This window comes from Calidris pugnax, unplaced genomic scaffold (assembly GCF_001431845.1).
Source record: "Calidris pugnax isolate Ruff unplaced genomic scaffold, ASM143184v1 scaffold103, whole genome shotgun sequence".
NCBI classification, from domain to species: domain Eukaryota; kingdom Metazoa; phylum Chordata; class Aves; order Charadriiformes; family Scolopacidae; genus Calidris; species Calidris pugnax.
In genome coordinates, this window is record NW_015090990.1 from 16,854,897 (window position 1) to 16,870,672 (window position 15,776).

General features: G+C 46.8%; 1 protein-coding gene across 1 annotated transcript in view; it reads right to left on the reverse strand.

Moving 5' to 3' along the window:
• Positions 1-9,155: 9,155 nt before the first annotated feature.
• The window catches only part of PLCL1 (phospholipase C like 1), a 211,858-nt gene continuing 205,237 nt past the window's right edge, over positions 9,156-15,776 (reverse strand). Inside the window, exon 6 of the mRNA XM_014954763.1 lies at positions 9,156-11,094. Coding sequence (XP_014810249.1) covers positions 10,912-11,094 — 183 coding nt within the window. The 3' untranslated portion in view covers positions 9,156-10,911. The remainder of the gene's footprint in view (positions 11,095-15,776) is intronic.

The following is a 15,776-nucleotide window of genomic DNA, read 5'->3' on the forward strand; positions in this document are numbered from 1 at the left end:
CCAGGTAGAACAATATCTGGTGGGAAAAAAAAGTACCTGTGATCTCTTGTCCTAATTGTTGGGCTCAGATACCATTATATGAAGGGATCAGTAACATTCTGTAACTGAATCATTTTGGGCAACTCTCCGTATGAACATCAGCCTTAGCACAAGAGAAGATGTCTTTGAGGCTTCCTCTGAGAGGACAGTATGGGCTCCTTTAAATGCTGGAAGCAGTTCAGGTGCTGAAAACAGCTTGAAATCCCTTTCACATGGCAAGTGAACCCCCTGAACTCTCTTGTATAACCTATACTCTTTTCCTTCTTACAAGAAGATTCACTGACCTGAAAAAAGGATTACTAACTGAAGGACATTAGATTTAGGCTACCAGGCAGAAATCCTTATTAATCTTGGCTAATCTTATGCCTGCCTAAATTGTGCTTTCAAAAATTTCGGTTCAAACAGTTACAGAACAACCAACATTCAAAAGACAGACTGATGTAATTAATTACCTTTATCCTTCATCATCTCTTTCTCACCTGTCTTGAAGAAAAGATTTAACTCCCCAGTTAAAAGTTTTCCATGGACTCAGTGGTTTGTGGAGGATGGGAGTTGTGGCCTGCACAAGGAACACGAGGGCTGCGTTGCATTCCCAGGGAGAAGTTTGGTTCCCTGCTCGGGCACAGACCTCGGGTCCCCATTAGCCAACCCCCTGCGCTTTCTGCCTCCGTGTCCCTCTGGTGTCCAGTGAGGACACATCGCCTCACCTGATGGATGCAGCGTGTAATAGCATTAAAATAATGACAGTCCCAGCACCGGGAGTGCAGAAGTCCCATGGGAACGCAGAAGTCCCACAGGAGCCCTTCCAGGAAGAGAGGACAAACCTCTCCGTTCATTGAATGGGCATTACGAAAATGGTGATCTTATGGCCTATTTCCCTGCCATCTGGCACAAAGCAACCACTCAGCAGGGACCTAGCATGACTGAGGTGCCTTCTCCATGAGGAGGACATTCACTTGCTAAAATACAGCATGAGGCCAGAGGCTGCACCCCTTCCTCCCCACCACCCTGCATCCTGCACCCTCGCACCACCCCGCAGTGCTGGGCAGGTGAGTGCCAGGCCCCCCGCCCCGCTCTGCCCGAGCCCAGGGCTGGCCCTCCCAGAGGCACGGCTGCGCCTCGCACTCCGTCTCTCTGGCAGACACAGCCACACGGGCAACGGCGCTAAATCCCCGTCTGACGTCTCAGCCGTTCTGGATGCCGTTAGAGGCAATTTTCTGTCCAGCCGCCCGTTTTAATGGGATGTGCAGTTAAACAGATTCATCCCTTCAGCTCCACTCTGCAAAGCCTTCACTCTCCAGCCGCCGCCACTGCTTCCATCCCAGGGAATTACAATGTTCTCTGCATTTCTCTCACAGGCAGGCACGTTGCTCAGAAAAGTAGCTCTTGCCAAGAAAAGTGTATAATCTAGAAAGCCACCTGCTCAGCTTTCATTCTTTGAACTCCCTACAATCAATTTGCCTTTCCCAGGAGAAGGTGCAACTGTTTTCAGTGCAGGAGGAAATAGAGGGTTCATGATGTGCAATAAAGGCACAGCCAGGCCCAAGGAAAATTTAATTTGCTTCACTGAGGGGCTGAAACCTGTTATGCGGGAGCAGCAGAGACACCCTAGCATCCCTGATGCTGACCTTCCAAATTTCATGCTACTGTCCTTGTGCCTGCTTCAGTCTCCGAAGATTATCTTCATGCTCCCATCCAGCCAGGTTGCAATATTAGTACCAAATGAAACAGGATGTGGCACTTTACCTTCCTGCCAGGTCTCCACTTGTTCCCTGTAGCTTTGCTTCTGCCAGGAACGCTGCTCTGCTTGGGATGGGGGTGTCTGGCATTTGCTACAGGGGACTCTCCTGGCCAGTTGCCCTATGGTGGTGCCATGGTCCACCTCAGACCTCAATGTCTGAAGCAATGAGCACAGGGTCTGTGGAGCTGAAAGCCATCCTTTCTTCTCCTTCTTCAGTTTTGCAGATGTGAGGGTTCAAACCATTTAGTATCACAAAACATTTCTCAGCAAACAGCAGCATCTGCCTCCATGTTTTTACAGGATAACCTGGATCCCCACAACCTCCCCATCATATTTCTTGGATTTTCTTGGTCAAAGAATACAAAAAATGACAGAAGAGGTACATCACTTGGCCCTGTACAAGCGTACACTTTGTGACAGGCTGTCACAGCGAGCTGTCTTTTATGCAGATAAAGGCTTGGTTTCTTTTCAAGGGTTTCGACGACAAATAACTCACAGGGAACAGCATGAAGCTGGCACTGTTAGGATAGAACTAAATCCTCTCCTAAAGTGCACAGCTAAATCAGGTGAGACAAACTGCTGCTTAAAAACAGCTATTTCAATATCTATCTCAAGAAAGAGTTTTGCTGCCCGGAAAAATCTGCCTTGCACGAGATGGCTGGTAGCCCCACGCAGAGAGGAGCTGCTACAGATACCACTGTCCCCAGAAACCCACCCTGGTCTCATCATCAGGCTGAGACACTGCTAATTGTGCAGCTTCTTAGAGCAGTACCCTCTAGGCCCCCTCCTGGGGGGCTCCCAGTGGTTGGAGGGTATTGCGCAGGGATGCACCGAGCCTCTCCAGGATACAGCTCAGAGCACTGTGTCCTGCTTGCCTTCTAGGAAAAAGCAGGTCTTGCTGCTCCCTGCTGCTTTGAGTACTAGGAAGACACAAGCTGTTTTTTCTCGCTGGTGTCCTGTAAGGCCACCCAATAAAAATTCCTCACCAGACCTAAGGCTCTTTCCCGTGCACATCGTCACCAAATACTATTTAGTCAATTTTCACATCCAATTTATATAAATAATGGGAGGAATCAAAACTGGTGCCATTCTGTCTTCGTTAATGCTGTTGTCTGACTCCACATTGGAGACTTTCATCTGTCCTTAATTTGCTGCCTGGTAGAAACATTTTTGCTGAGGACATTCATGTTCATTTGATGTTAATTATGACCTTTAAGCATTAAAAATATAATCGTCTGGTAACAGCTTCTATGCACAGAGTGTGACAGACCACGGTGTAAGTTTTCGCATAACACATCTTCTCAAGACCTAAGAGAGTCAATTCCACCTGAATCACAGCTGCAGGTTTATTGCAATCACCTTGCTAGGAATCATCAAATTAGAATCAACAAGAACAACAAGAAAATTCTCCGCTTCTATGGAACTGACACAACCCGTCACAAGCACTCATTGTAGCTCTTCTAATACATCCCATGATGGGAGAACACTGCCGAAATAAGGCACAATCTTTTCAAAGCTCCCAGTGGCAGGGGGCAAGCAAGCCATGATGAGAAATACAAGGATCAAATGGCAAGCAATTTAGATGGAAGTCTACGTGTGGTTTTCTGTATCTGAGCAAAGAGGTCAGCTGTGCCAACAGACGGCGCCCAGCTCGCTGACAAATTACTCTGGGTAACACCTCTACCCCAGCACCCAGCTGGCAGATGGAGCAGTGCAGATGAGAGGCAAAGGCTCCTCCTGGAGATCTCTCCCTGCTCAGCCCCACCATGCTGCCCCAGGCGCTGAGCTCTGCAGAAGGCCTCGGGCCAGGGAAACGCTTTCCTTTGCACAACAGTTGACAGTGGTAGGACTCTGAAACACACTGGTGAGGGGCATGACAATGCTGGAAGCTTTCACAGCTCCTGACCCACAGATCCACCTGGATTTGCTGATCCCCCCAGCCTGCTGGATTGCAGGCAGTCACTTGCATACATCCGGCCTCTGCTCAGGCCTTAGATACTGCGGCAGGCTTTTCTGAAACACAGCTTCTGCTTGCTGGAAGGGACACACGCCTTGCAGCAAGTCCTAGCCAGCCTCAAATGCTGTTTGCAAACCTGAGCCAATCTTGTGGAGTTGGTGCTTTGGGTTTACTCTCATGGCAATCCTTAACTGTTCACTCAATCACTTCCAAAACGTTCTGGCTGCTCTGACGAGGGGGTGCTCTACCAGGTCATTGTCTGCCCACTGCTGCACATCTCTAGGTTGTTTTCTTGGTCGACGCATCCAGTACTTCAGAACTGTTTCCAAACCACTGTCTAATGCCAGTCCTGAAACGCTGCTGCCCCACACTCCCGCTCAGGAGTGGGGACAGTGTGCCACCTGCCCTGGGGAGGCAGCGAGCACCAGGAGGCTGGGACGGGCCTCAGCAGGAGTCAGCGGGCTGGCCTGAGGGGGTGCCTGGCTACTTACAGACGAGGTACGGGTGAAAGGTAGTCCCAGCATGACAGGAGAAATTACAGTTTGGCTTTGATGGGAGCACTCACACTGTGGTTGGTCTGAGCCTCTTAAAACTGGCTTCACCAGGCAGTCTCCAGGCAAGCAGCCCCACAGCGAGCTGCTGCCAGCCCCGGGCAGCCCCACAGGGCCCAGAGAGGGCTCCCTTTGGCCCTAGGCTGGGTGCCCACTGGTTCCGCACGAAGTCATTTCCTTCTCCCTGCTTGGACTCCATAAAACTTAGAGATCACTAAGGAGTGCAAAGGAAAGGAGCAAACCAGATTTTCCCCGGTGCTGAGGGGGAGCCGGTGGCATGGCTCAGGTGTAGCTGTGCTGCTCGGGTTTTGGACACACCTCGTGTGGGGAGGGCTGCTGCAAACCAGCAGAGCACGGTTGATCCAGGACCCACAAATCACAAAGGCAAAGGCAGGAAGGACAGTACGTCAACACCAGCAAGCCGTGGACTTGCTGACATCGCTATGTTCTTCAATACTTTGTTTCTGCCTCTCCAGCATACTCTATTTCTTCATTTTTTATTCTGGGGGAACCCAGCCACAAAGCTCAGCAGAGACCAATGCTTTGGCCCATCTGCTGTGTGCGGGAGGGAGCAGCGGTGCAGCCCGCCTTTTGCTTTGCTGCCAGCACCCTTCTCCACCCATCAGCATAATAAATAACCACAGCAGCTCCTGCTGCCTGAATCATAATTTGTATCTCGTTTCTAATTGCATTATATGTAGCTGGTCCAGCAGACCTTATGTCAGGAAGCATACAAATAATTCATCCGTGTTTCTCCACTCGCCCCACATGTGCTTCCAGACAAGCCAGATTAATACTGGCCTTTGTCTACTTCTAATCTCATCTCCCTCCTGTGTACCTGGTATCTTATTTAGCTGCAGTTTAGATGCCATCAGAAATTAATGCTTCACCTGGCATATTCAGTCTCTTCCCATATTCTAAGATCCTGGTTAAATTCACTTCGGAGACTGAGGATGAACTACAGGCATTCAGTCAGATTGACTTTGAGGACTAATACTTTTGGGTCAAGAAAGACCATCAGTTTTGTCTTACAAAAAATAACACCTGATACATTACTGCAAGCAGAAATATCCACGGTGCTCTCGTGGCACATTATGTCACTGAAGCACAGCAATTTTGTGATTTTGCATGCCAGAGTCAAATGAGGTGATTTAATGAGGTGTCACTTAAAACTGATTGACACCTGCAGTGAGAAACCACATTGAACAGCACTTCTACCTGCCGAGGCACAGTGACAAGCTGCTTGCATCCAGCACCATCACTGCCACAGCCCCAGCTGCTGCAAACCCACCCAGATCTGAGGATTCCCGCTGGTGGGACAGCCTGTCCTGTCCACTGAGGGCTTCTTCCACAGATGCTTCAAGGTCCCAGGGCCATGGCCACAGACTGTCCTGTCCACTGAGGGCTTCTTCCACAGCCACGCTAATCCATGGGTCACAGATGGGACCGATCACCATCGCCGCCATGCCCCCAACCTTCACTAAGATCTGTGCAAACTTCTGCTGGTGGAAACCAACCTCACCAGTTACCAACCTCCTTCCTGCCCCAAATGCCCTTCACTGCCACTGCAGGGAGGGTGATGGCTCCCTTCTGGGGTTCTTGGCCAGTGCTCACCCATGAAGACCCCCTGTGACACAAGCCAACACAACACCTCCTCTCCATGCTCACTTACTTTGGTCTCAAGTATCACGTTTGCTTCCCAACCCTATTATATTCACGTCTTAATAAACAAAAGAGTCCCCACTGCACAATTTAACAGGGAAAATACTTCTAACACCACTAATAAACCTGCCTTTGCAATCATTCTTTTTTCTTCCAGATCCCGGCGTAGGGTAGTGTGGACTGTGTGCAGCAAACAGCTGTCAAACATAACACTTGGAGCCTCCCCCTCATGTGGTGTTGACCGAGATCTTGATTTCTGCACATTTTCTTGAAATTAATCCATGAATATTTCCTGCAAAAGCAATTTATTCATAAACTTTTTCAAATAATGAAAGAGAGCAGAAAATCCTCATTTAAAACATCGCCCATTTGACCTGGGGCATGTCCACGCAGTGCTCTCTGTTGCAGAGGAACAGCTGGTGGGACAGTGCTTGCATCACATTTCTGGCCCGGCTGCTCACATCTCAGTTACTGAACTCATATATTATTTTAAAAAGGAAACAGTTTTCCAGGGAACTGCTTTGGAAGGGAAATGCAAGACTGTTTAGCCTGTGCAAAGACAATCCGAAGGTTCCACGCCAGAACAGTCTCAAACAACACTCACGCTTTGAAGCCGGGAAATGTACCCTGGCAGTACCCACCATCTGCCCAGGGAAACGTATCACCTTCTGCTTGGTGTGGCAATTTGGAGACACTTTTACAGGTAAAATATTATGGAACCCTATGGATTTTCATGCCTGCCCAAGGAGATGAGAGGGGCTGATGGAGAGGGCATTTGGGTGCCTGGTGTTTCTCTTTCCCAAGTGCACATTCGCTGTGCCCGGATGTTTTCCTCCTTCACAATCACCTTTTGCCTGTTAGGAAGCAACTGCACTTTACAAGAAGTAAATCTCAGATTTATTGAATGTGCACATCACCATTTACTGTTGCTGCGATACGAGCCGGGGTTGCCGTGCTCAGTGCCACAGCAAGCAGGGAGGGCAAGAAGAGATGGCTTTTGTGACCCTCTCACCTTTTTCTTTTTTGAAGTTTCCTGAGTTAGTTCCCTGCATGAGGCTGCTCTCTGTCGCTACAGGAGTGGGATGGAGACCAAGGAGGCTACGACCTAATGTTTTAATCTGAACAAATAGATGGAAGAGATGGATTATTACACAGGAAAGCTCTCCCCATGCATGCAATTATCTGATAACAATCTATTTTGGGAGATGAATCTCAGAAAGAGGAACACGCAAAACTCTCACCTTGTTTGCACTGGGAAGCTACGTTATCCCTTCAAAAAAAGGGAATAAAATGCCTGAAAAATGATACAGAAAGCAGCAGAACAGTATGGTGCTTTAACTCATTCTGAGCTTGAGAGAGGGAGGGGGAAGGGGTCATTCCTGCTGGTCATGCCAGCACATGAAATTTGGTAAAAACTATTCCTGGTGATTTAAGACAAATCAGGTGCGTGAACAGCTGGAATAATTTAGCCTCGTTTCCTGTGTTTCATGGCTGAATTCCTTCTTGTACATAAGAAGCAAAATCCAAGTGAAACCTCTGCATCCTCTCTCTCTTGTGGGCCCACAGAGGTCATGCTGCAGCCTCGTGCCCAGGGAAGGTGCTCCCAGGGCCCCTCTGAGCCACCCGTCTCATCGTTCCTTGGAAAATTTGCAGGAATTTAACACCTTGGAGGCAACTGCCCCTCTGCCACGCTTGACCAAAGGTGCAGTTCGGTAGGTACCAGACACATAAGCATGTGGACAACGTACCCCTGAGCACTGGAGGAACTGGTGCCCTTGGGAGAGGGGAGCAGGTCGTGGCTCAGCCCTCACAGGTGCTGGCTCACCTGCACTCACCAGTGGTGGGAGGACCGACCTGGCAGACATTGGTGTTACAGGACAGCCCAAACACAGTGCCTGGATGTTCTCCTGAGAGCACCAGCACTCTCAAAGGGGTTTCAGAAATCTGTCACCTAATCCGTGACTGGGAAGGAAAACATCATCAGTCTTATCTTACAGATGAGAGAATGACACAGGGAAAATAGATAGTCCTGTAAGGATGTAGGACTTGGTGGCAGAAGTGGATTGAGAACCCAGGTAGATTCACTCCCTTATTGCCTTTGGAAGACACCTCCCTATGCCAGTACCTGAGAGAGTCTCTGTTTTCTAGTTGCTAAAACACACTGCAAATACCCATAACCCTTTCCTGACATCACTCCCCCAGAAGTGCTATAGATAATATCCTCCTAGTCAGGCGGAACATCAGGCAAATCGCGGCTGTGCCACTGCAAGAAGGCAGGCATGTCATGAAACCCTCCCTGAAAGGCCAGGCTGTTAGTCCCGTGTGTTTTTGCTGTTGATGCTGAATAAGATTTTTCATGTGTTCTCCTTCAAGGCTGAATTTTTATTACGCTGACTGATGCTTTACCATCCACTCCCACTCCCAGTGACTTCGAAAGGGGCACAGAGGAGTGAGATGAGCTTTTGCTGCCAGCCCTCTCTTCGTGCAGGAGGGAAGGTGGAGCTGGTCCAGCTGCAGGGCTGTGGCCACCAGCTCAGGCATAGTCCCAGCCGCTGGAGTCAGTCCAGGGTGCCCAAGGTTTTCTGCTCCCTGTATTTTGGCACAGAAAGCCATGCAGCATGACCTTGGCACAGGACACAATATGAATTTTAAACTTGGCATGAAAGGCGTGGGCGTGCATGCTATGGGATTTCCATCCAGCCACTGTATTCTGGGTGTGCAAATAGGTATCCCTCTCCATGTGAGCACAGAAAGCAAGACCTTCTCTCTAGGTAATTTTATGTTCATTTGTTTATACCATCAGAGAAGGAAAGAGGACTAGAAGGTATTTTGCCAGCAGCTCCTGTACAAGCATTAAGATAGCCTTTCAAACCGAAAAAAATCAAGCTATTTCTAGGTTTAAATGAAGCATCAAGAGGCAAGCTTCCTGAAGCAACCTCTGCCTTCTGAGAGATGCTTTCCGAAGGTGGGGCTAGATTAACAATTTCCATCCTCCATAACTATAAACACTGAAGGCCAAGTGCTGTTTTTCATATAAACATGATGAAATCAGGAAGGTAACCCAGGAGAGCAAAACGTAAACACGCACACTTACACCATTGATCTGGGCTTTATGCCTTGCCTGAAACACAAAACATATCTCTCACCAGACTTCAACAAAGGCTAAATACTCAGTCAAAATTTAATTGAGAGATAACACAAAGGATTTAGGGTTGGATCTGAAAAAGTCTGGCAGGTTTTACTGAAATGGTATTTAAGGCATTCCAGTCATAACTTTTGTAATAATACATTATTAGGAGTGGCATCTCAAGCAACTTACCTACTGTAACCCACCTTTATCCAAATCTTGCTGATTATCTTCTGTGTTAAATCACTTTAAAAACATGGGTCAAAGTTGTTTCATAGCTTTACTCTCTCAGTAATGTGCAACATGAACATAATAGTGTTATTGAGAAGTCAAAAATAACTTAACACAATAGCTATATAAGATTCTCAAATGGTCAAACTTTCAGCAATTACTTTTTGTTAAGTTCAGAAAATTAGCATATTTGTTAATCAAATCAATTTAAAAAGTAGCTTTTCAAAATAAAAGCAATGCTTTAAATAAATATAGTCTTTTTTATAACCATAAAACACTTAGTCCTGTTAAAGGTAACACAAATACTACACTCAAGCACAGTACTTAAACAATTGAAATGAATGTTGTGAGTATACATGAACTGGACAGTGGGAGGGAGGAGGGTGCATTGCTTTGTGACATTCTCTGTCTCCTTTCTACAGCGGAACAATCCAATTCTCAAAATCATCCTAAACATATGACATGTGTCAGGGCATTTGTAACTGCTGCACAAAAATGCTGGTACCCTGTTTTTTCCCCAAGCTATTTCTCTACACTACAGCTGTAGCAGTTCTGCAGCCTTACTTCAAATGTCTAGCACAGCATGATTCTTAACCACATGAACATAAGGCAGATCCTGCTCCCTTCATCCAACTGACTTCAACATCTAAGCAGAAGGCAGCAAGCAAGATCTGACCTCTCACACCTCCCACTGTAAAACAAATTTCACAGTTTGTGAAATCTGTAAAACCTTCCTTCCCATACCGGCACATCTGGGTGTTTCAGAACAGACTGAAGCTTACCTTCAGAGTTCATGATCACCGAAGGACATTCACAGCTCTCCTTGTAACTACGGGGCTGACTAGCTATGGTCATTACTACGCAAGCTAGTGCCTATCAGCAAAGACTGTAGCTGTCCTGCAGGTCTACAAGGTAGCGATGATCTACTGGAACAAAATAAATCAGCTAGTTCTTACATTAGTACGTGCTGTCTGGGTGTATCCCGAAGAGCAGTTTGTTAAAATCCAGTGAAATGTACACCTCAAATCTCATCATAATCTATTCAGCAACTCTCACCATTTTATATCCCATTTACTTGGTTTGAATTGTCCATTAAAAATCACGTTCAGGATCTGCAGCAAACCACTGGTTTTGTCCTCACAAAAACAGCTGTCGGTGATATTTGTCGTTGCATTTTGTTTGTTTAAACAGTGTAACATAATGTAACCTATAAGTTAAATGAGAAAAGCTGGAGAGTAAAATAAAGCATAAAACTGATACAAGTACTCTCTATTTGTTTTGATCTTCAGAATGAACAGGCCTATTCAAAGATGACAAAGGAATAAATTAGCAAATGACTAATGTAATGCATGAAAGGGTGTCTACAGGATTTGCATGTGCGCGCACACACACGCACTCGCATACAGACAGCTTGGCTTCATTAGAAATCTCACTACCAGAGTTTAACTTAGATAAATTAACTGCATTAAAATACTGACATTGTGAGGATTTTAATACTATCAACACCCTGTAGAGGGCATTCCTGTGTGAATTTTTAAATGCTTTAAAAAAATAGTTTAGAGTTATTGAAATCTGTGACAAATGCAACCGCTCTGCTTCCCCTTCACAGCCTCCCGTTCTCATCCCCGGTATCCTTCTCCTGTATCGCCTCCAGGCTCCGTTTCGACTTGGCGTCTGCGTGCCCACTGCCAGTTTTGCTCAGTCCGCACGACAGGCACGCTAGCTGGATCTGCTTCATGTTCTCCAGGGCTTCGTTCTTGGCGTTCTTCAGGAGATCTCCTTGGCCCTGGGGATGCACAGACAGACACGCAGGAGAGAGTCAGGGATCACACACATCGCTCGGGACCGAAAGCAGCAATACTGCTCTCATGTCTCTGACACATTGTTTGATGCTCTGGAACAGGTCCCAGGTCCTGCCTCAAATCCCCTCTGCCGCCTTGTGATCACCAGCCCTGGAGGAAGGGACTGAAGCCCCTTTTGCAGCCTGGTACCCAGCTCGGTGGGGAAGGCAGCGGCCAGCACAGCGGGCAGGGTGAGCAGAAGAGGTGCCACACTCCCCCCACAGCAATGGCTGCCAGCTGGGGGCCCCCTGTGAGCTCTGAGACCCTGGTTACCCAACCCTTCTTGCACCCCAATTTGCTACCTTCCTTTAGCAGAGCACACTTGTAAGAAGCACAACACCCTGGAGTGACACACTGAATCCATTTGAACTGGGTTTTTTGGGACCTTTGAGCAGGAGAATGGGAATGAGGGACTTCAGGAGCAAAAGCCTGTGTCGGTATCATCTCAGAGCATGTAAAGGTGAGGTGACTAACAGGATATCAATCCAATTTGTAACTATCAGGAAAAGCGTGTTACCTTAAACTTGATTAAGGAGTTCAGAAATGCCAAAATGAATATTTATGCAATATTGATATCTCAAGTGCAGAAGCAACAAGATTCTGGTGCTGGAGGATACAAATAAATAAAAGCCAGGAGATGAATCTGGTTATTAAAATTCAGTGTCACTAAGAACTTGAGCTGCTCTTCTCCTCATGTCACCTGAACTACAGCTTAAAGTACACCACCCACTGCAGCGTGTTATACACATATTCAGAAGGGATACCTCCGCTGGCTGAAATGTCACATTCGCATCCCTGCAACCGAACCTGACCTCCTGCCAACCCACAGATGTTTTGTGGGGTCCCAGAGGAGCCAACAGATATTAACACCAGTACCCGGGGCACACTGATGACCAACCCTCCTTAGGTTTTCATAACAAACCAGATGTGTTTGGAGGAGTCACAGCACGACACCTTCCAGTGGTGGGAGCACCTCACTGCTCTCCCTTTCCCCGGACCTAAGAGGAAGGATTTATCCCTCACTGATGAGAGCATAGTTTTCTTTTCACCAGAGCCTGGCACCAGTCTTGCACCGCCTGAGCCCCCACAAACAGTGTTCACAACGAAGAAACAATGGTGGCTTGCAAGTCCCTCGGCACTGGTAAACACCACGTGGGCAACCACGTCAGCCAGGGATGGCAGCCCGCACCCGGGAATGTGATTGCCTCATCTCCTGGTGACATGAATTTGTCCCTGTTGAACAATGCAAATCGCTAGCCAGATGCTGGGAATCCAACTCGATGCAAGAATAACAAAAAGCACTGGGACTGCGCGCACGGCTCTGTGCTATTTGGTATGAAGCTCTTTTGAAGAGATTTGTATCTCGGCAGCATGACACTTATGGGAATACACAGACAAATAGCTTGGGATCCAGTGAGCAGACATGGTTTAAAAAAAAAAAACAAAACACAAGAATAATTTAGGCAGCACATATTCCACATAGCCATGGTCTTGCTTTTAGGACAGAGGTTGAGCGTATGGTTAAAGGCGGTAGGCTGGAACCCAGGAGCCCCATAGCTGCCTCGAGCACCCGGCATGTCCCCATCTCCCTGTCTGCAAATGGCACAGGAATCGTGCTGGAGTGCACCAAGAGACAATGCAACACACCATAGGCAAAGAGATCTGACAGCACTGTCATTAATGACATGACAGTGTTATCAAAAAAGGTGGTAGATTCTTCACTATGCAAAGGCAGTTTTAAGTAGTTTGGGTTTAGGATGAAGTAGACCCAGCTGCAGTGGGGCTGCGGCTTTTTCTTATCACGCACAGGGGACTGAAGACACCAAAGGCTGCGCCAACGCGCAAGACAATATCAGCGTGACAATACTTTGCACCCTCAACTGAATACTTATCATTCAATACCTGGCACTATGTATTCCCTTAGCACAAGAAACAACTCAAAATAAACATCCCTACAGCACCAAGAACAAATAAGCTCCAAATCTGGGAGAGCCAGTGCAACAGAAAGGCAAAATGATGATGATGAAGGACCAGTAGCCTAAAGTACCTGGCATCCCTTTAGTTGAGGTGCCTGGAGAAAGACTTCTAGAAGCTTGTCCTCTGCTGTGGCATGGCCAGCTTCTCCCCAGGCAGCAGGAACAATCACCCACACTGTGCACAGAGGAGGAGGATTTCCTGTTGTGCAGCAGCACAAGATGGATGCAGCTCCATAAGCTGACACAAAGAGCTTCAGCGGAGTCTATGTCACTTTATTTATGTCATCTTCCTTCTCAGAGTGAGGGAAATGCATGGAAATCTTTCTCACAGTGGCCCACAAACTGTTTCTTTGCTTAGGGACTCACTGAGACTCATTTAAAGGAAGCTACTTGGGATTTGATACAGCTCCGCTTGGAGGACGACAGCCTGAGTCCGCCCTGCCAAGACTCCTCTCTGAAGTCCCCAGAAGCCAAGGGACTTCACACCCCATGTGAGGGTGCTGAGCCACCCGCTCTCCCTTATGCATATTCCAATTTCACATTTAAGTAACCAGACAAGAATAATTTAGGCAGCACATATTCCACATAGCCATGGTCTTGCTTTTAGGACAGAGGTTGAGCGTATGGTTAAAGGCGGTAGGCTGGAACCCAGGAGCCCCATAGCTGCCTCGAGCACCCGGCATGTCCCCATCTCCCTGTCTGCAAATGGCACAGGAATCGTGCTGGAGTGCACCAAGAGACAATGCAACACACCATAGGCAAAGAGATCTGACAGCACTGTCATTAATGACATGACAGTGTTATCAAAAAAGGTGGTAGATTCTTCACTATGCAAAGGCAGTTTTAAGTAGTTTGGGTTTAGGATGAAGTAGACCCAGCTGCAGTGGGGCTGCGGCTTTTTCTTATCACGCACAGGGAACTGAAGACACCAAAGGCTGCGCCAACGCGCAAGACAATATCAGCGTGACAATACTTTGCACCCTCAACTGAATACTTATCATTCAATACCTGGCACTATGTATTCCCTTAGCACAAGAAACAACTCAAAATAAACATCCCTACAGCACCAAGAACAAATAAGCTCCAAATCTGGGAGAGCCAGTGCAACAGAAAGGCAAAATGATGATGATGAAGGACCAGTAGCCTAAAGTACCTGGCATCCCTTTAGTTGAGGTGCCTGGAGAAAGACTTCTAGAAGCTTGTCCTCTGCTGTGGCATGGCCAGCTTCTCCCCAGGCAGCAGGAACAATCACCCACACTGTGCACAGAGGAGGAGGATTTCCTGTTGTGCAGCAGCACAAGATGGATGCAGCTCCATAAGCTGACACAAAGAGCTTCAGCGGAGTCTATGTCACTTTATTTATGTCATCTTCCTTCTCAGAGTGAGGGAAATGCATGGAAATCTTTCTCAGAGTGGCCCACAAACTGTTTCTTTGCTTAGGGACTCACTGAGACTCATTTAAAGGAAGCTACTTGGGATTTGATACAGCTCCGCTTGGAGGACGACAGCCTGAGTCCGCCCTGCCAAGACTCCTCTCTGAAGTCCCCAGAAGCCAAGGGACTTCACACCCCATGTGAGGGTGCTGAGCCACCCGCTCTCCCTTATGCATATTCCAATTTCACATTTAAGTAACCAGGCAATTCGGATTATAGGTTTTGTCTGAGGCAATGCGCAACATGACTTCTCATTCCAAGAAGAAAAACACTCCTCCTGAGCATACTTCCAATATTTTGAAGACATTCTTATTTTACAGTGATCTAAAAACAGAAATGGACTTATCAAAATAGTGCAATTCCATTCATGGGCAGACCAATTGATTTATGTCTTAGTCTCCTTGTATTTTTTATTTTTAAACAGCTGGTTCATTTGAGCAAGCTGAAGGAGCAAAAATGATTTTGAATCATCTGTCACAAGAAAATTAATGACAAACCAGCCCCCTCTGACAGAGCTGTCATAATTCTAGAGACACCATAAAAAAAATAATCTGTGGGCATGCTCTGTTTGAAAAGCCATCTGTTTGCTTTGAAAAACTGGCTGTGAGCATAATCCACTTAAAAAAAAATGTCAGCAAAATTGTGTCAACACCTTAACGAGCTAAATACTGGATAGAAGCCGGAGTAAACTTTAAAAGTATGATTACATTGAAAAAACCTTCATAAATCAGTCATTGTGATCATCTCTGTGTACAGAACAATCCTCTTTGCCCTTACAAACAAAGCATGTCTCTTCCAAATGCAGAAAGATCACAATGGCCCCCTTCGGCATCTATCCATCTATCTCCCTTCTGCTATTGATATCATCAGCCTTCCTGAAAATAAATACTTGTGAGAAAGTTTAAACTCAGCATTTGGCAGGACACTAAATCAAGCCAGAAGAGATTAATGGAGTGTTCCACTGGAAAAACTGATCAAGGGGCCCATTTTTATTTAGAGTTAGGGAACATTAAACGTCAGGTTTCATAAACCTAACTACAACTAACTGTGGAGCCTCAGCACAAATTAACATTACAGTACAAATAATGCAGCTTGTCAAGCAAGTGTAAGATTATAAGCCTTTACCTTGACAGGCTAATACTACATAGAAAACAGGGATAATCTGACATGGCTTCAAATATCGCTCAGTTTCAGTGACAACCCATGAAGGGCTTTAAG